This window comes from Lactuca virosa, chromosome 7 (genome assembly GCF_052849685.1).
Source record: "Lactuca virosa cultivar CGN04683 chromosome 7, Lactuca_virosa_CGN04683_v6, whole genome shotgun sequence".
Taxonomy (NCBI): domain Eukaryota; kingdom Viridiplantae; phylum Streptophyta; class Magnoliopsida; order Asterales; family Asteraceae; genus Lactuca; species Lactuca virosa.
In genome coordinates, this window is record NC_136432.1 from 71,284,508 (window position 1) to 71,305,764 (window position 21,257).

At 41.2% G+C, this 21,257-nt stretch overlaps 1 protein-coding gene across 3 annotated transcripts; it reads right to left on the minus strand.

Moving 5' to 3' along the window:
• Positions 1 to 18,019: 18,019 nt before the first annotated feature.
• Positions 18,020 to 20,961, minus strand: LOC145124920 (protein trichome birefringence-like 14). Of its 3 annotated transcripts, none has more exons than XM_079060401.1 (7): positions 20,927 to 20,961; positions 20,629 to 20,782; positions 20,126 to 20,360; positions 19,686 to 19,913; positions 19,423 to 19,584; positions 19,104 to 19,299; positions 18,020 to 19,018 (listed from the first exon to the last, which is right to left on the minus strand). In XM_079060401.1, the coding sequence occupies exons 3-7, from the start codon at positions 20,280 to 20,282 to the stop codon at positions 18,196 to 18,198; spliced, it is 1,566 nt and encodes a 521-aa protein (XP_078916527.1). In that variant the 5' UTR covers positions 20,283 to 20,360; positions 20,629 to 20,782; positions 20,927 to 20,961; the 3' UTR covers positions 18,020 to 18,195. The 3 variants fall into 3 exon arrangements, with proteins under 3 accessions (XP_078916527.1, XP_078916528.1, XP_078916526.1); XM_079060402.1 differs by lacking the exon at positions 20,927 to 20,961 and adding an exon at positions 20,887 to 20,903; XM_079060400.1 differs by lacking the exon at positions 20,927 to 20,961 and having other exon boundaries at positions 20,629 to 20,920.
• Between the last annotated feature and the right edge of the window lie 296 nt (positions 20,962 to 21,257).

A 21,257-nucleotide genomic window follows, 5' to 3' on the forward strand; every position in this document is an offset into this window, starting at 1 on the left:
AAACCAATTCGTCTTATTTCAGTGATGATCACATATAAAAACATTTTTCAACATATACAATACCTAGAGTGGTATCTATGTGCAGACCGGAGGGTCTTATGTGTATGTGTATGTTTGAGATTTATGTGCATTGTGTTATATGTATGCTATGTGTTATATAGACCGGACCAGAGGGTCCAACGACTCATGAGGCCAGAGGGTCCTCGATCAGACCGGACCAGAGGGTCCAACGATTTAGACCGGACCGGAGGGTCCAACGAGCTAGACCGGACTGGAGGGTCCAACGAGCTACGAGACTGGAGGGTCCCGCTGAGACACATTGACCGGAGGGTCATACCGAGTTATAGCCTCGAGTGGCTTATGTGTTGTATGTGGTATTTTGGGGAACTCACTAAGCTTCGTGTTTACCGTGTTACGTGTTATGTGTTTCAGGTTCTTATTTGGATCGCGGGAGGGCGTCGGCTTGATTGTACACACATCAGAGATTGAGTTATGTTTTAGAGGATCCTGGAGTTTGATACATACTGTTTTAATTATGAGAATTGATGATTTGACTTTGTGACATTTTGGAATCTTATTATTGCGATATATGTGTTTTAAAATTGAAAATTTTGGTTTGAAAATTTACGTCGTTACAAGTTGGTATCAGAGCCTTGGTTTGAGGGATTCGGATGAACCTTCGGGTAAATCTGGACTCAAACTGAGGATTTGAGAAAAAATTTCAAGAAAATGATTTTTCTAAAGCAAACAAGAGTTTTAAGAGAAGACGGGAAAGAGCAGTGTGTACAATCAGCCAGAGCCCGAACGGTGATTTCCCAAAATACCCTTACTTTTGTATTATGAGATATTTATGAGATATGTTATGAGATATTATGCATGCTAGAGATAGGCTAGGTATTTCATATTTTAGGACTAGAGTGGCCTGATTTGTGATGCCTTAGCCTAGGTATTGCTGTTATCTGTGATGTGCTTTCGAGTATGTGCTGAGTAAGAGTATCCAGCAGGAATCCTTCTAGAGAAAGATTTGAGTAGAGGAGTAATCTAGGAGAGATACCTAGATGAGCATTTGTGGAGTCTACCGAGAGGGTAGTCGGATGCCCGCGTGGGGTGAAGTTACTTGAGTTCGGTGATATCCTACGAGTATGAGGAGAGCAAGTAGGATAATAGCCTAGAGGGGTTTCTACGTGTTAATAGAGATTATTCGATGCCCGAATGCTGCTTGCTTCGTGCTTTGTGGAACTCTCGATGATGGGAGTCAGCTACCAAGTGAATATGACGATATTCAGGAGGTAGAGGGCTGGCATGATTAGGAGTTCTTCAGCAACTGATGGCGGAGAAGTGTGAGGACCTAGGAAGAGCCTAGGGGGTGATCATGGTCAGATGAGTGCACTGACAGAATAAAGCATTTCGCTGAGGAGCGAGTACGCGTGACGAGATTGGTGATTGAGAAGGTTGAGCAGCTACTTAGGAGCTCTGGGATGGTCCGTGTAGAAAGTATGGGTAGATGTGGCAGGTAGTATGGGCCCATACTACTGAAAGCAGAGGACCCATACTCGATGCAGGGAGTATTCCGAAGGTTCTAAGTAGCATATTGAGAAGTGATGTCATTATTCGAGTACCATGCTTTGTAGCAGATTGAGAAGTGATGTCATGGTTCGCGTACCATGCTTTGTAGCAGATTGAGAAGTGATGTCATGGTTCGAGTACCATGCTTTGTAGCAGATTGAGAAGTGATGTCATGGTTCGAGTACCATGATTCGTAGCGGATTGAGAAAAGAGAACATGGTTCGGGTACCATGATTCGTAGCAGATTAAGAGGAGATAACATGGTTTGAGTACCAAGACTCGTGAAGGTTAGTGCTTCTGGTTTACCAGTTATTCCGATGTGGTAGGTCAGACTGAGATCAGACGTGAAAGAGTGTGGGGCTAGAGTGCCATGTTGAATAAGTTTCGATGGAGCATACCTTGAGAGGGAAATCGAGTTAGTTTCTGAGGGATGTTTGGTAAGATGCCAGTTGGAGTCGCAAGACTCAGGGATGAGTAGAAAATGGTGATCTATGGAGGAGTACGGTTTGAGTTGAGCAATCGGCCGACAGAGGAGATGTCACTTTCTGTGACCAGAGTTGTGCTATTTCCGTATTGATGACGATCTTCCACCAGAGTATTTGGGCAGTATGTCTGCCGCGAGATAATGATATAGCATGAGCAGGTTGTCAGTGGGGACTGAGATGGCCAAGGACAAGGATACACCCTATTTGAGTATAGTAGGGCATGTATTAGCTGCAGCGTCGAACGATCAAGAGGAGTATATCGGGTGGTGGCTCTTATTGTCTATGATGAGTATCGAGTATGGTAATGAGGTCTCCGCTCTTATTATAATTCACGTGATGGAACGTTGGTTGAGGAGTCGAGGATGAGGAGTATGATAGTTCATTATTTCCAGACTAAGAGTCAGGCTTATTTTTGGGCAGTTGAAATGTCCGGTAATGGGATGGTATGAGATTCTGAATGACCAGAGGCAGTCGTGATGAGAAGTTTCTAAAGATTTCATCTGAGATTCGGGGTATTTGGAGTTGCTTGGTCTCTAGCGGGGAGATCATCGAACATTGCGTAGCACCTTTCAAGAGTAGGTGCGATGTTACTGGTAGAAACAGTCTGTGGGATAGATTGTTAATGCGCCAATCGGTGATGGGTCGAACCCTAAGTGGGGGAGAACCGGGTATTTTATTGAGGGGATCAGACACCTGTTCAAGAGCGGTTAGAGAACTGGATATAGAGACCTGCAGAACGGATTCATGGGACCAGGGTTATTGGTGGTCGAGGCGAGGTGCAGAGCAAGGTATATGCAGTTGGGAAGGACATGAGTTGATTAGGCAACCAACTTTCGGGTCGTTATGGGTTTGCTTGCATGAGTTCTGAGCATTATAGAAGGGAGTTTCGGATGGTCGTCAACATTTTCTGAGTCATTGACCATTTATCTGTGTTTCAATTGAGAATTGGAATATTCCGAAATTTTGGGTTGCGTGTCAGGAAGATCAGTGATGAAAGGAACTCTGCGGGGATGCGTTGCATATCAGAGTATGATGTCGTAGGTAGGAGATCAGTGGCCGAGGCAAGACATCGTAAGGTTCTGTGATGGTGTACCGAGGTATCCGAGTTTAATGCCTTGGACTTCGGATTATTTTGGGTTTTGAGTTTGAGACGGCAAGTGGTGTATCAACTATCTATGGTTCCAGTGGGAGCCTTTTGGCTAATGGGGTTATTTAAGGATATGGATTGCAGCGAGAAAAGGGGTTTGGTCGTGACGGTTGCCGACAGAAATTGTGATGCATAATTTGGATAAGTGTGAGCACCTATCAATGTTGGTCCGCGGAGCATGAGTCAGTGAAAGGTTGTTGTGATGCTGCGGGGAGCCGTAGTATTCACTAGTCAGTGAGAGGTTGTTGTGATGCTGCGGGGAGCCGTAGTATTCACTAGTCAGTGAGAGGTTGTTGCGATGCTGCGGGGAGCCGTAGTACTCACTACTCAGCGGGAGGTTGTTGTGATGCTGCGGGGAGCCGTCGTACTCACTAGCCAGCGAGAGGGTGTTGTGTTGAAGTACCCTTTGACCTGAGCATGACGCAGAAGAGTTTTAGGCTTGGGTAGCCCTTATATTGAGTTTTTGGGAGCCTGGTGGTCGAACCAGGGGCAAGACTGGGGTCTCCATATTTGTCGGGAATCGTTATATTCTGAATCGAGTTGTGGTTGTCGCAACCGAAGGGAATGTGAGAAGTGATGTACGCATGGATTGAGAATCTTGGGACATGAGTTGAGTACAAGATTTAAATTGAGTGGTTCCAATTCTGTTGTTGAATCCGACTCTAGAGCTTGAGTTTGGATTCGTCCGTGTGTTTAGTAGGCAAGATGAGGTTTCAGATTTGTAGATGGGTTCATTTTGAGAAGTATTGTTCTCCATCAGATGTATTAGACCAGAGTGAGTAAGTTCGTCGGTATGGGAAGGACCGCGAAACGCATGGAATCAGTGGTTGGTAGACGACAAAGGTCGAAGGTGAGACGATTTCAGATAAGTTGTAGTATTCGCTTGGGGTAAAAGCGAACTTCGTGACTTGCGTGTCGTAATGAGCTGAGATAGCTATTGTGAACAGGAGGGTTGTAAAGTCATTTTTTTGGATGTGCAAGGGGTAGCCGTTGGAGGTTCAACCGTTGGGTCGGGAGCTGACTTAGTACCCGGAGTTGGGAGTGTTTTATCCGAGTATGTTATTCGATGAGCGATTTTCAGGGTCATATTCTGCATAGGCGGTCTGATGGGGAGACAGACCACTATAGTTTTCCAGTTCGAGAGAGTTAGAGCAGATCCCTCCATGGGAAAAAGAGGTCTGTCCTTCTTCGGCTTGGGAATTTCTATTTGGTTTCGGATGTCTTGAGAGAAGGATCTTTGAATGTTAAGAGATTTTCCAGTTGTGCATCTCGGGTTATTTGTTTCGATCTATGCGAAGAAAAAGAACGATTTCGAGGGCGAAATCTAATTTAAGTGGGGGAGAATTGTAACATCCTGTTCGAGATTGTTTTGTGATTTAGGGCCCGTGGGCCTTAATCCGAGTATGATAAGGCTTTGAGGCTTTGAAGGATAAAGGATTAGGCCTTTTTGGGATATGGGTATGGTAGGTTGTGTGATAAAAGAGTTCGGTTTGTGCTTTAGAGCCCAAATGTATTGTTAAAGGCGCTGGTGCGGTCTTTTCATGAATTTTGGATCTGAGTTCGAGTGGGCCTCAGGAGGAATAAAGTTGATAGAAGTGTAGGGCTTCTCGTTACCTTTTCGTGGATATTAGGATCGTCGGAAACGGATTTATAACGAAGAAGTTATGGCCTTCAGAAGTTTTGTGGTTGCATGCTTAGCCGAGTACGCTGGGCGTACACAAAGCGTACGCTGGGCGTACTAGTGCAGAAGCAAGTACGCTGGGCGTACTTTGGAGTATGTTGGGCGTACTGACCAGGGGTAGTCGCGAATGTTCTTTGGAGTACGCTGGGCGTACCGTATGTACGCTGGGCGTACGCTGATCAGACCTGAACCCTATTTTAGGGTCTTGGACCCTATTTAAGCTCCTTATCTCATAACCTAACCCTAATATCTTCATCCTTCATCCCTCTAAACCCTAGAAATCGATCCTAAGCCTCCATTTGAGTGATTCTTGAGCATTTTGGTGATTTAGTGAGTTTTTGGTGCATATTTGTGGAAGAAGGAGTTCCTTGAGGAAGCATTGCTTGGCTTGGAGCTTGTAGATCCAAGCCCTAATCATGTTGATCTAGCTCCAGAAAGCATAAAGTTTGAATCTTGGTGGCTTTCTCATGTGGATCTAGTGGGGTGATCACTTTTTATGTTTGGACTTTGAAGAAGAAGGAGCTTTGAAAGAGAATAGCTTGAGCACCTAGCTTTTGGATCTATATTCTTCTCTTGTTGGTGCATCTTCCAGAGGTATCAAGGTTTGAACTTGCTTATTGTTGTGCTAGTTTTTGTTTTGGGTCCATTTTAGGGTTTTTGGTCCCAAAGCTTGAAGCTTTATGAGTTGATTGAACTCCAGAGCCTAATATATGTCCCTTTGAGTATATTTAGTGGTGTTATGTCATAAAAATCAGGTATTGGATGTTGAAATCGAGCCATGCATGAGTTAGGAGCATTTTGAGACAAGAGAATGAGAATTTTGGGTGTTTGTGACCTTTTCAGCCATGCAAAGGCTTAAAGTCATTGACTTTATGGAGTAAGAGCCTTTAGGGAGTCCAGATCTGTGATATGAGTCAAGGTCTTAACTGATTAAGACCAAAAGAGTAGAAAAAGTAAATATGGGCGTACGCTGAGCGTAAATCTAGTACGCCCCGCGTACTAGGTTGGTGTCCCCGATCAGAATTCGTGTATGCGGGAGTACGCTGAGCGTACCAAGGGAGGTACACCCCGCGTAACCCCACTGTGGACTTTTTGGGCTAAGTCTTATATTGGGCCTTAAGTGTTGGGCCTGGAGTTTGGGCTTGTTGTGCTAGAGTTGGACCAGAGGAATATGTATATGTGCCTTAGGCCCTTGAGTTGGGCTTGCCTCTTGGGCTTGAGAGTTGGGCCTCGGGAGAGCCCATTTATTATTGGGCCTTGGTGGGCCCAATGGGTTTTAGGCTATTAATGGGCCGGTTAGTGGTCTTCCTTTAGACCTAATGAGTGAGAGTCTGGACTTAGTTCCTAATTGGGTTAATTGTGGATTTGGCACAGAGTTAGAGGCCGGAGCGTAGCAACAACGTTTATAGGGGCTGTTCATCATCCGAGGTGAGTCTTCTCACTATACAATACCTAGAGTGGTATCTATGTGCAGACCGGAGGGTCTTATGTGTATGTGTATGTTTGAGATTTATGTGTATTGTGTTATATTTATGCTATGTGTTATATAGACCGGACCAGAGGGTCCAACGACTCATGAGGCCAGAGGGTCCTCGATCAGACCGGACCAGAGGGTCCAACGATTTAGACCGGACCGGAGGGTCCAACGAGCTAGACCGGACCGGAGGGTCCAACGAGCTACGGGATTGGAGGGTCCCGCTGAGACACATTGATCGGAGGGTCATACAGAGTTATAGCCTCGAGTGGTTTATGTGTTGTATGTGGTATTTTGGGGAACTCACTAAGCTTCGTGCTTACCGTGTTACGTGTTATGTGTTTCAGGTTCTTATTTGGATCGCGGGAGGGTGCCGGCTTGATTGTACACACATCAGAGATTGAGTTATGTTTTAGAGGATCCTGGAGTTTGATACATACTGTTTTAATTATGAGAATTGATGATTTGACTTTGTGACATTTTGGAATCTTATTATTACCATATATGTGTTTTAAAATTGAAAATTTTGGTTTGAAAATTTACGTCGTTACAATCTCTTGTCCTCTTGCTTATGAATTGGGATCCATTGTCGCATATGATTTCAGCTGGGATCCCGAACCTGGTCAAGATATTACATTTAATAAAGGAGACTACCTCTTTGTCTCTAACGTAAACGAAGGCTTCAGCTTCGATCCACTTCGAGAAGTAATCAGGCATCACCAACATGAAGACTTTTCCTCCTGGAGCTATTGGTAATTTTCCCACCATATCCATTCCCTATTTCATGAATGGTCATGGAGAGATAATAGGATGTAGATGTTCTGCTAGTTGATGTAGGATGTTGTTGTTTCTTTGGCAAGCATCACACTTTTGAGCATGTAGAAAAGAATCTCTCTTCATGGTTGGCCAGTAGTATCCTGTTCTCAATACCTTTGAGCATAAGGATCTGCCCCCAGTGTGATTGTCGTAGTCTCCTTCATGTATGTCCTTCAAGACTTCCGCAGCTTCAGGATCTTCCAAGCATATGAGATATGGACCTGCCATAGACTTTTTATAGAGTTTAACTTCGATTATTATGAATATTGAAACTCTTTTTCTGAATGCTCTTTCGTTTTTTTTCTTCTGTTGGGATCGTGCAATTTTGGAGATACTCCATAATGGGTTGGATCCATGATCGTGTGCTTCTTCGAGGATCCTGTTCGTCGGGATCCCTTTGAGGAGGGATCTGAGGGTCAGGATCTTCGATGGCTGCTACACTTATTGGTTGTTCAGGATCGTCAGGTTTGTCGGAAAGGGCTTCTATAGCTGGAGTTATTATGTGGGTTATAGGGATCTTTATTTTTGGTGAGATCCTTAGGGAGGATCCTAAGTTGGCTAATGCATTTGCTTATGTGTTTTCTTCCCTGGGAACTTGGGTTCGGCTAAAGTTTTCAAAATCAGAGGCTAATTTATTGAGGATCTCGAGGTATAATGCTAATCTTTCACCTTTCACTGCATAAGATTTATTGAAGTGACTGGTTAATAATAAAGAATCAACAAATACCTGAAGATCCATGATTTGAAGATCATTAGCCAATTATAGTCCCATGATGAGTGCTTCATATTCCTCTTCGTTGTTGGTTGCGTTGAATTCGCAACTAACTGCCTGGGGTAGGATGTCCCCCTGTGGCGATTTTAGTATGATCCCTAGCCCGATTCCTTTTTGGTTTGAAGCTCCATCTGTGAATACTGTCATTTTCCCAAGTGTTCATCTTCTAGGAGTTTTTTAGCTTCAATATCTACTTCATTTTGTAGATCATCACTAAATTCAACCACAAATTCTGCTAATGCTTATGACTTTATGGCGGATCTTGGCTCATATTTGATGTCAAACATGCTTAACTTCACTAACCATTTTTCCATCCTTCTTGACATCTCTGGTTTTCTCATCACATTCTTAATAGGATAATTAGTTTTCACATGTATAGTATGTGTCTCGAAATAATGTCTTAATTTAGTAGAAGCAGTTATTAATGCAAGAATTAATTTTTCGAGATGAGAATACTTGGTCTCAGGATCCATAATACTTTTAATTACATAATAGATGAGATGTTGGTCTCCGTTAAGATCCTTGGCTAGGACAACACTTACCGCACTTGAGGATACCGAGAGGTAGAGGAGAAGTGGTTCTCCATCTATAGGCTTCACCAGTAGTGGTGTAGAACCTAAGAATCTTTTGAGTTCCTAGAAAGGTTCTTCATGTTCTTTGGTCCATTAAAACTTCTTGTTCTTTTTCAAGATATCATAGAAGGGCTTACACCTTTCTGAGGATCTTGAAATGAACCTGTTGAGTGTCGCTACTCTTCTGGTTAGCCTTTGGATGCCTTTTGTTGAAGATGGAGATTTCAGCTCGATGATTGCTTTGATCTGCTCCGGGCTTGCGTCTATTCCTCTCTTGGTTACCATATACCCAAGGAACTTGCCCGAGTTCATCCCAAAGTGGCATTTAAATGGATTCAACTTCATGTTATATTTGTCTAGAATGTCGAAGGCTTCTTTAAGATCCTTGAGATGATCTTCATGTTTCATGGACTTCACCACCATGTCGTCAATGTAGACCTACATGGTGTCCCCCAGCTTGTCTTTAAACATCCGGTTCACCACTCTTTGATATGTTGCACCTGCATTTTTAAGACCAAAGGCATTGCAGTGTAACAATATATACATGTTGGTGTTATAAATGTTGTATCTTCTTGATCGGATGGTTCCATTTTGATTTTTTTGAATCCTGCTGAAGCATCCATGAAGGTTAAGAGTTCGTGGCCAGCCGTTGCATCTATCATGGAGTCAATGTGTGGTAAAGAGAAAGGATCCTTAGGACAAGCCTTGTTAAGATCCGTGTAGTCTACACATACTCGCCACTTGATGTTCTTCTTCTGTACGACAACTATATGAGTTAGCCATCTCGGGAACTTCACTTCCTTGATCATCCATGTCTTGAGGAGCTTTTCCACTTCTTCTTAGATGATCTGATTCCTTTCGAGTGCAAATGTCCTTCTCTTTTGATGTATCGGTCTGAAAGAAGGATCAATATTAAGTTTGTGAGTGATAATACTCTTGTCTATACCTGTCATATCTTCGTGTTTCCATGCGAACGTCTTGCTTCTGGTTCGAATGAAGTTAAGTAAGTCTTGCTCAATTTGCTCAGGTATTAAGGATCCTATGAGGACTTTGGCTTCAGGATCCTCGCTGCTCAGGGGCACTTCCTTCACGTCTTTCTCCTTCATTTCTAGAACATGTCGTGCCCCTTGCCCTAATTGCTATGCTTGTTGGGGTTTCACTGTAAGCTTCATAGAGGTTTTATAACATTCCTTTGACTCTTGTTGATCTCCCATGATCTTCACTGTTCCTTACGGAGTAGGCATCTTTACACACTGATGATATGTTGATGGAACCGCTTTCATCTCGTGGATCCACGGTCTACCTAATATCACATTATAAGAAGATAAGGTGTCAATAGCATATAAATTTTGTATAGAGTTTACCCCCTCTATGTATATTGGTAGCTATCTCCTCAATGGTGTGTTTCATTTCCCCGTTAAATCCAATGAGGACCGAGGATCTTTTGATTATCTCCAATTTCGGGATGTTCATCCTTTTTAGTGCGTCCAAGAGTACGATGTTGACTGAGGATCCTCCGTCAACAAGGATCCTTCTGACGAAGTGATTGGCAATGTACAGTGTTATTACTATTCCGTCATGGTGAGGATCCTGGATCCCTTCCCTGTCCGTCTCGTCAAACGTGATTTCCTTTCCATTGCTAACCAAGGTATTCTTCCGTGGTCTATCCTCCTTTTCTATTTTAGAGACATTGGCGTGTCTTTAGCCTGAGAATAAGAAGTACCACAAATGTTAGATCCGCCTGAGATAACGTTAATTATGTTGGCGTTTGGGGGTGGAGATCCTGGTTTCTCCGGGATCTTGCGACCATCCTGATTGTTCTCCTTGGACTTTTATTTCTTTCTTCCGAGGATTTCTTTAAGATTCCCTTTGCTAAGGAGATAGCTAATCTCCTTTATTAGGGCTATGCAATCCTCCGTTATGTGACCAAAATCTTCATGGTAAGCACACCATTTGGACTTGTCTTTCCAACTGGTGGACTTGTTATCCTTCTTTGGCCACTTTGCTTTGTCTCCGAGATCCTGCATATCATGGATTAAACCTGAAACATCCATAGAAAAACAATAACCATTGATCTTATGGGGTTCCCCTTCCTCTCCTTCATCTTCGAGGGCATTAACCATGTGATGATCTGGTTTGGAATAACGCTTCGATTTGTAGGATCTTGGAACCGAGGATTCGGCCTTCCTATTGGGATTCTCGTATTAACTTGAAGGGTTGCTCCTCTTCTAGACTTATTTATCCTCTTTAAGCCTTATGAACCTCAATGATCGGCACCTAACTTAGTCCAATATCTTGCATGGAGTCATCACGAGATCTTCATAGAAGGGTGAATCCTTCCTTAGACCCATCTTGAAGGTCTCGACAGCAGTCGCCATATCAATGTTGGGGATACTCAGAGCTTCCCCACCAAAGTTGTTAACAAAACCCCTAAGTCGTTCCTTAGGATCCTGAACCACCCGATAGAGATCACTAATGATCTTCTCGAAGATTCTGCTACAAGAAAACTGGTTATTGAAAATATTGACTAAATGTGTAAATGAAGTAATAGAATAGGGGGAACGTTTAGCAGCCATTCGAGGGCTGATCCCGTGAGGGTCGAACCAAAGCCTTTGCATAGGCAAGCTTCCTTCAAGTGCACTGGAATAGGAATGATATCCATCCTTTCTCGGTATTATGCTACGTGCTCTTTAGGATCCGTAGTTCCATCGTAAGGCTTCATGCTAGGATTCTGGAAGCGCTTAGGAACTTCAGTATCAGCTATCACATGAGAAAATCTCGAGATCATGTGACTTGTTGGAGATGCTTCTGGTATGGGTTGAACTACCCCGGGTACGCTTGAGATCATCTGTCTCAACTGCTGAAGTTCCCTAGCCATGTTCGGAATTATTTTTGCATCAACATTTGTAGAGTTAGTATTGATAGTATTGTTGTTTAAGAAGTTACTAGAGTCAAGGTTTCTAGGAGTATTGAAAGGCTCATTGAGATCATTAATCATATATGCTCGATTGTTCAAAGTTGTCCCCCAGGGTGACGCAACAGTAGCAGGAGCTGTGTTCCCCTGATGATTTCCTGAGGATCCTGCATTGTCGAAGTTTAGGATCCTTGGTTGTACAACTGTGGGCATCCTTTCCTGGGATCTCTGAAATTCCTCCTTCATCCTCTCCACTTCTCTAAGTAGTACTCTATTCTCATCTTGTTGCTGAGTCATCTGCTGCGTCATTTTCCTCATTATAGTGAAGAATTCATCAGTAGTAACTGGAGCAGTCGGATCCTGGAGTCTTGAAGATCCCAAACTTCCTTGGTTAGTGACTGGAGGGGTGTTTTTCTTGGAAGTGTTAGGCGCTTTCCTCTGACCAGGAGGTCCACTCGGAGGAGGTGGTAGGTTTTTGGTTGGAATGGAAGGAGCGGAGGAAGAAGAAAGGATCGGTTGTGTAAACATGATCTTTTAAGGACTTTGAACACCACAGCCCCACGGTGGGTGCCAAATTGTTTTGGTCAAAAATTACACAAGTATAAATCAACCAAATTGAATGAGAGGCTGTGATGTTCGAATTATTCAATAGAAAAAGGTAAAGAGAATGAAACGATTGTTTACAAGGAAAGCCTTTGATCCTTGCTAGGATCTCCGACAGAAAACCTTGGGAGGTGATAATGATCACCTGCCTTGATGATTTTATTAATATAAAATGATGATTACAGAGAGTATTTCAGTAAGAACAAGTGAAAAAGTTCGTAGAGTAAGCTAAGAGTAAGCAGTGTGTGTCGTGTGCGAGATACATGTGTCAATTTATACTCTAAACTAGCTAACAAGATGTCTGATATTCTCGGGATCCTCTATGACCAGCTTTGTGAACGTTGTTGGACTTGGTATTCCGGGTCGTTAGCATAGTTGAGACGACTTTCTTTTGAGAATAAGTCTTCTCTTGACTATTTCTGCACATGTGTTAATTAACAACGAATATAGCTGTTATAAATGTTAGTAAATAATAATAACGGGAATAGTCGGGATCCTGAGATAGTTGAGGATCCTGAATATCTGATGAGGTTTGAGGATCCTGAATGTTTTAAGGATCCTGGCCCTAACAGTATGCACACCATTTGGACTTGTATTTCCAGGTGGTGGACTTTTCTCCCTTTCTTGGTCATCTTGCTTTGTCGCCAAGATCCTGCATGGAAAATATTAGACCTGAAGCATCCACAGAAAAACAATAGTCAGTGATCTTAGGAAATTCTTCCTCCTCCCCTTCATCTTCAAGGGCATTAACCCTATGATGATCGGGTCTGGAATAAGTTCTAGATTTGTTGGATCTCTGGGTCGAAGATTCGGCCTTCCTATTAGGATTATCATATGAGCTTTGTGGGTTGCTCTTCTTTTGGATCTCCTTGTCTTCTTCGAGTCTTATGAACCTTAGTACTCTGCTCCTTACTTCATCCATTCTTTTGCATGGAGTCATTACAAGGTCTTCGTAGAAGGGAGAGTATTTCTTTAGTCCCATTTTGAAGGCTTCCATGACAGTTGTCGTGTCGATGTTGGGGATCCTTGAGGGATTCCTTAGGATCCTGAACCACCCGATAAAGATCACTAGTGATCTTCTCGAATGTTCTGCTACAAGAAAATTGCTTGTTAAAAATATTAACTAAATGTGCAAACGAAGTAATAGAGTAAGGATGAACATTTAGTAGCCATTTCAAGGCTGATCCTGTGAGGGTGGAACCAAAACCCTTGCACAGGCAAGCTTCCTTCAAGTGTGTGGGAGTGGTGATTATCTCCATTCTTTCTCTGTATTATGCCACATGCTCTTCAGGATCAGTGGTCCCGTCATAAGGCTTCATGCTGGGAGTTTGGAAGCGCTTTGGAACCTCGGTGCAACGATTGAAGGAGCGCATCTAGAGATCTCGTGGCTTGTTGGGGAGACTTTCAGTATAGGTTGGACTACTCCATGTACACTTGAGATCATCTGTCGTAGCTATTGAAGTTCTTTGGCCATGATCGGGCTATTCCTGCATCAACATTCATAGAGTTATTGGTAAAGGTATTATTATTGACGAAGTTACCAAGATCCTTGTTATTGGGAGTAACGAAGGTTTCGCCGGGATCCTGGATCGTGTCGGCTTGCTCTCTTGGAACCGTGTCCCAGGTAGGAACAGAGGTCGGTATTGAGGATCCTATCTCGCGGCGGTTGGTTGAGGATCCCATGTTGTCGAAATTCAGGATCTTGGGTTGCAAGAGCGATGGTGTTGCTACCTGCAGCTTGCGGATCTCTATCCTCATTCTCTCCACTTCCTTGAGTATCGTCATGTTATCCTCCTGTTGTTGAGTGACTTGTCTCTCCAGTCTCTTCATCATTGCGAGGATTTCGTTATTGGAAATCAGTACATAAGGATCCTAAAATCCTTGGGTAGTGGCCGGAGAGGTGTTTTTCTTCGGTGCCTCAGAGGTTTTCTTGGGAGCTCAAATGCGGGTGGAGGAAGATTTTTAGAGGAAATGGGAGGATTTGAGGAAGAGGATAAGGTCGGTTATGTAGACATGATTCTCGAATGATTATGAACACCATGGCCCCACGGTGAGCACCAAATTGTTTTGGTCAAAAATTGATCAAGTGCAATTTGACCAAATTGTGTGAGAGGATGTGGTGTTAGTGTAATGTAAGTATCAAATGGTAATCAAAGTGAGACAAATGAGTTACAAGGAAAGCCCTTGATCCTTTGTAGGATCTCCGGCATAAAACCTTGGGAGATGATAATAATCACATGCCTTGATGTGTTTTATTGATTTTAATCAGAGGTTACAAATATTACGAAAGTAATACGAGTACAAGAGTAATGCTAGGGCTAATCGTGTATGTTGTGTGCTAGATACATGTGTTATTTATAGTCCAGTGTAAGTAACAAGAAGTCCGATAATTCTAGGATCCTCCGGAATCAGCATATGAACGTTATTTTACTTGGTATTCTGGGTCTTTTGTCTGGTTAAGATGACTCTCTGTTGAGAATGGGTCTTGTGTTGACTAGTTCTGCATATGTGAGAAAAATAAAGAAAATATAGCTGTTACAAGTGTTAGAAATATTGATGGTAATAGTCAGGATCCTAGGATATGTTTAAGGATACTGAGGCTTCATAAATATTTGCGGATCTTGAATATGAGTTAAGGATACTACCCATAACAGTTCCTGAGGTCGTTTATCATGTGGGACATATCAAGCTAGCATGTCCTCACATCGTCCACTTCACGATTCCGCCCGTCCATCTTGAGACGTGAGGAATCCCTAATCTGAAATTGGGCCCAATTCACTTTGTCCCTGATCATAGAGACGTCTAACTGCATTTGAAGTAGTGTTATCGAGATGTCTTCCGGTTGGGCTCTGTTTGACCTATTTACAGGGAGGTACCTGATAGGGGGAGAGTTGACGGCATGCATTTTCGTCGTAACTAGGGTAGGAACTTATGTGGCTAATTAGGGCAACAAGTTTTTTGGGGATGATCCTTTTAGGGCACGAAGAAGAGTTATACAGGCACATGGGTAATGAACAGTCATAATAGGCTTGGTCAATAAGAGTCTCTAATTAAAACGACGTCGTTTGATCCAAATAGACGCTTATGTGGATTAAACTGATTACATAGACCTAGTAACCGGTTAAATGAGGTATTGTAGTGACATAAGAACATGGTTTGGCATGCGGAATTAAAGTTTGCACAATGAACATGGTGATTTGGGTGTTCAAGAGATGTATTGAATATGTATGGTGTTACAAAAAGGGACATAGATCTACATCTAAATAAATAACACACACTTACACACTCACTTTTACATCTCTCAAGCACACCTCTACAAGTGGACTAAACCCACCTTATATAGAGGTGTTTACATGTCTCTCTCTCACTCTCACTAACACATGGGTCAAAAGGCTAATGCACCACATGCAAGTGGGTCTACAAGAGTCAAACCATTACAAAGTCATATATGAAGAACTTTGCACCCTAACACCATGTAACTAAATGAACAAGTCACATACAACTTTCTTCCGTTATGAAAGAGCCCAAACTTTCATACTAAAGACATTGTTACTCCAAGTCACTCCAAAACATGCTACAAGCATATTCATAAGTAATATTTTACATTGATATTTTGATTACAAAAGACTGGATACAAACCGACTAAGTTTTTATATATTACAAAACTACCCAGGATATTATAATTTTATACATACACGGTCACTAAATACAAAAGTAATATTATAAACTATTTTAAATCTTCCAACAGTATATGACTATACTAGATCCTTATTACCTGCAATAGTTAAACACTAAGAGGGATAAGCGGTGACGCTTTGTGAGTTCAATAATAGATACAATATAACGGTATGTCATATATATACTTCAATATGGCAGAAGCAAAGAGGAACAAGGAACAACAAAAGCATATGTGAATCATGTGACAAGCTTTCCATATCAATCAATGATTTGATTCAAGGATATACAATCAATGAGACATAACAATTTCCATACTTGATATACATCAATAAAGCTTCGGCCCCACAGAAGACATTCACTTTCTGATTAAACATTTTGGTAGATTTCAGGATTTTATCCTTATCTAACATTCTGCCAATGCCATAGGGGTAGAAGTCATTCTCTTACGAGGCATGCTCTACACGGCCAGAGGCTACATACCAATACCATCGTGAATCTAAGTCCTTTCACTGATCACATGGTCAGAGGTACAGCTTTGCTACCATAATAGCATGAAATAATAACACGAGATAATAACACGGAAAAGTACATAGCACATATAACACATAACATACAATTGTTCATATATATTGAACTCACCGTGAATTAACTGGAGGTTAAAATAGTAATTTGGGCAGCACTTTGTTACTATAATTAGCTTTCTTTGATGAAAACCGGGAGCTTTCTTGAAAACCGGTCCTTGCGAGGGTTGAGCTTCAAACCGAAAAGATAAATTTCTCGGGCTCTTCGGGCACTTCGGAACGTATTTCGGTGTTGGGTATGATCCCGAGGTTTCGGGGGAAGTTGGAATGGTAAAATATGAATTTAGGGGTGAAAGATGTGAATTTTCCAAACTTACCCGGGAGGTCTCGCACCCCCCTCTATATAGGGTGCGAGGCGAGGATCCAGAGGGAAAGGGGGAAGCACGTGGCAGCACCGAAGGCAGGTGGCGCGCATGCGAGAGGGGCAGGTGGCTCGCATCGGACAGCTGGCGAGACATGCGTCTCGGTTCGGAAGCCTCCACCGCGAGGACACGCGTCGGTCTCAGATTGGGCTGAGCATCGGATGAGTCATCGGGTCGAACACGGGGCACGCTGCGAGCGAGGGTGACGTGGCCGAAGTCTGACCATGTGAAATTCCTCGGATTTTGGGATTTTTCTCGAATTTTGTGCCCCGAACTTCAAAAATCCATATCTTTTGCATACGAGCTCCGTTTTTTACGTTCTTTATATCCACGCGTAGGTGAAATTATGCTCTACAACTTTCGTTTAGACTCTGTCGGCTAATTTTGACTTCATTTCTAATATTATATTTTTAACAGGCCGGGATAAGAAAAATCCGTTAAAAAATCATAACTTCTTCATCCGATGTCCGTTTTCGTCTGTCTTTTTACCGATGTACTACTATTGACGAGACCTTCGATTCTCCTTTAGGTTGCGTCAGCTAAAAATCACTCGATCTTTATTTCGAGTTTTTAGTTGTCTACTGCTATTCCAAAACTTAGAAAAATCATAACTTCCTTATACGAAGTCAGATTTGGACGTTCTTTTTATGAAAATTCTCGGTTTAACGAATACTACGACTTTCGTTTAGATCATAAAGGCTAAAAAGTAGTTTATTGAAAACTCACTTTTTACGTCATAAGGCGTTGTGTCGGTTCTGTCGCGAAACTTCAAATAGTCATAACTTCTTCGTTATAACTCGGATTTCGATGAGGTTTTATCCTAAATGTTTCTAACGAGATTCTTTACAACTTTCATTAATAAAATTATACTTATTTCAAATTTTATATTTTCGTTAAATTTCAATATTTGACTTTTGTTCAGAATCTCATAAGACTTCCAAAACATTCTGAATGATTATAAACATAGTTTACTTCAATTCAAGTAAAAACTATATGTTAGAACTCAACGTTCAAATTCATATAATATTTCATTATATTATTCATTTTTAAAATTACATAACACGATAACTGAACGTGTATGTTACATCTTAAAAGGCACGAAAATGATATAAACGACTGAAAGCGGAAATGTAGAATGCATTGTAGGGCTACAATTTCATTTTCCCAAACTTTCGTACTACCCAAAAAGTATGTAATGACCACGGCGTCAAAGCGCTTGCGCTGCATCCAATTTAACTTCAAGTTGAGTTTAAGAGATATTGTGTAGATGTTAAATAATACAACTTTGTGATTATTTTAATTCAGATAAACTTGTAATTATCTCAGCATGAGAACACGTGAACTTATGCCAACTTATTTATTAACTAATAAACCAAAAACTTATTATATATTGCAAGTGTTACATTATATATTAACTCATTCAGTAAATATATGTAATTTCGTACAAACAAACTACATACTACACATCTCACAACAAGGTTTCTACTTCTTCCCTTTTTTGTACCCAAAAAAAAACAAGAAGCTAACAAGAATCTAAATGTACCCTAAATCTGAGCAAAAAGAAGTTCATTCCACGTGTCAGGAATGCCAGGTAAGCACCAATGTAAACAATCTTGCATCCCTGGAGTAGCTTTAATGCTATATCTCGATATATGACCTTCTTCTCTTACTTCAGACAATGCAGTTACATCCAAAAGCTTCACATTTGTCCCTTTCACTGCCCCTGACGCCAACAAATCACTAGACACCTCTTGTAAAACCTCCAATTTTCCAGGGGTAGTTTTGTCACATGTCCCCCCAGTGTTCCAATCTCCATTAAAAAAATGTCTCGGGGAAATCGACCTAAAAAACGCCTTCAACCCCGGGTACTTACCTAACTCACCATCCACCCATCTTACAATACTATAAACTGTTAAGTTTTTAGCACTTTCTATATTTAACAACCTCCTATTAGTGACACGTGTCCCATTAACATACATAACCCACTTGTTAGCATTAACCTTCCCTCTATTCCAATGATGCCCAGTGTTCAAAACAAGAACATGAAATCCAGAAATAAAACGTTTTAAAAAAGCCGGGGGTCTATCGAGGTGCATAGCAAAGAAAGTGGACCGGTTTCCCGGGTCAATCGGGTCCAAATCACAAAGACTCGCGGACCAATAGTAGAGGATTGTGGTATTCGTGGGTCGGAACCGGTAGGCCCACCCGTCGGGTCGAACCGACCCGCGGGCTTTGACTAATCCGTATTTTTTACCAACATCTTCAACATCATATCTCTCTTCACCACCTGTGAGTATGCACATTAGGGATTGGAATTGTTGTCGCCCTAAAGAATCCCCAATAAAAGCTAGAGTTTTGTGCTGCATTCTGGAATAATAACACATCAAAGATTGTTTCTTTTTCTTTTTTTGTGGATAATATTTAAAGAATCTTTTATTAACAAATGACAAACCTTTTGAGGAATTGAAGGGCGTTGAAATCATCCATTTTGCAATCTTTTGGTTGCCATTTTAATTTTTCATATCCAAAATCTGTTCTTTGAGTCAAACGACATGCCCACATTCCTGATAACCATTGTTTACAGCCAAAACCAGAATACAAAGGGCGATTGTTGTCAATCACCCATTTTCCTTTACCAAAGTTGCAGGCTGGAATTAAAGAACATAAAGAAAAAGTGATGAGTGATTTTGCGTTTGTTGTATTGTGTGTTTGACTGTTTTCATCAAGTTTTGAATTGAAAAGTATAAAAGAAAGTAAAAAGTAAAAAGCACCTTGTGTTTCCACATTTGCCATAGGGGCAACATTGTCTTCTGTTTCCACTTCTGAAGAGACTGGTTCAAGTAACTGTTGTTTTGGTGGATTTGAGATTGGGTTGGTGGATTTTTCAGATACTTCACTAGAAAAAGGTTTTTCAATAATGTTTGTTGTACTTTCTGCATTAACATGACAGGAGTAAGTGTGAAAATCAAGAAAATGTCTAGTGAGAATGTAGGAGAGAAATGAATAAACAATAACATACAAGAAAATTTTCTACCATGGTGATTTTCTTGAGAGGTACTTGAGGATTCACCCCCATGAATGTCCAATGAGGGGGTGTTTATGGGACTTGATGTTGATGGTGATATTAAATCCACCAATCCTTCCTCCCCTAAAATGGAGGGTGCGTTTATGGAACTTACTGGATATGTTACATTTGGAACTACTTCCGCTTCTCTGAAATCATCTTTTGATTGAGTACCTTGCTTCACTTTTACTTCAACAGCTGCCATCATAATAAAGTTCCATAATTAGCTAATGAAAAGATGACCACGGTATTTTATAAGACTTTCAATGGTTTTTAACTATTTTGCAATTTGTGGCAGATGTTTTATGTCTTGAAAGTTTCTATTTGATCTGCACATTCTAACCTAATGCCATCAGCAATTAAAGGAGACAAGAGAAACTGAAGAATGTGAGATGGATATGAAGGCAAACCTGGAAAAAGCTGCATCACTTGACTATGAGATGGAAGTAAAGTTGTCAGAAGGGGGGTTTTCTCCCAAGACCAAACAACAATGGTGGTAAAAACAACACCGATGAAGAAGAGGGAGAGTTGCTTCGTTCTCCTTTCATAGAAGTAGCCTCCTTTCATTATTCTATACACACTAGTACACTATAAAACTCACACAAGTGCTAGTTCTTTGCCAATGATTTGGGTTCAGATCAACATCTGAAAAAAAAAACGAAGAAATGAGAAGGTTTGGAGAACTAATAGCCCCGCAATCCTAGTCTTTCTTTCTCCTAGTTTATCAATTTTTGTATCCGATGAAAGCTTAACCAATTATACGATTGGAGTCGATCAGACTGGTGGATCAGAGGTATAGGTGAAAAACCAGTAGCCCCGCAATCGAAATGCTAGTTGTTTTGACTTCGATTACGATGAAATAAATCTATGGATCTAAAGGTAAACAGATACATAACCTGAAACAGAGGCTTACAAGTAATTCGAAAAATCCTGGCCTTTGGGGACAAAATTAAGATGCCGTTAAACGATCTACACGTACACAAGCCCTAATTCAGCAACAGGAACGTATGCGAACAGTTGATGGGCATAGTCTTTAAGGAATTAGGGACCTCCCGAAGGATTTAAATCTGTAAATAATGAAGAAATTTGGGGGTTTTGAGATGAATGGAGAAGGAGTGAACAGAAGTAACAAGTAATTTGACGAAATTAGAGAAGACGAAGAGGATTTTACACGCAAATCCCTTCCTATAATTTGGGGTTTATTCTTTTACCTCTGTCCCCGTAAATACGATGAAGAAAAACCAGTTCCGTCAAATTTGTGTGTATTAAATTATTAATATTAATATCTGATATCTTTTTTCTAAAATAAATTACAAATTTAATATCTGATATCTTTTTTCAAAAATTACGGAATTCGTCCAAGTGTTCTATTTGTTGTATATGTATATTGTAATGATTAAAATTTATTTTTGTTGCATTCTTTATCTTATTTACAGTTAATCCTTTTTTATCATTAATCGAAGGGCTATAAATTATAATTATAACAATACTACAAGAGAAAAACGTTCCTAGTTTGTAAAAGCATCAGAAATTGCAACTACA

Coding starts and splice junctions, on each gene's coding strand:
- LOC145124920 (XM_079060401.1), bottom strand. CDS start 20,282: ATGAAAGGAGGCTACTTCTATGAAAGGAGAACGAAGCAACTCTCCCTC. Junction 19,300..19,422: donor GGCAAATGTGGAAACACAAG/GTGCTTTTTACT, acceptor CTTTAATTCCAG/CCTGCAACTTTGGTAAAGGA. Junction 19,019..19,103: donor GCCCTTCAATTCCTCAAAAG/GTTTGTCATTTG, acceptor TTATTATTCCAG/AATGCAGCACAAAACTCTAG.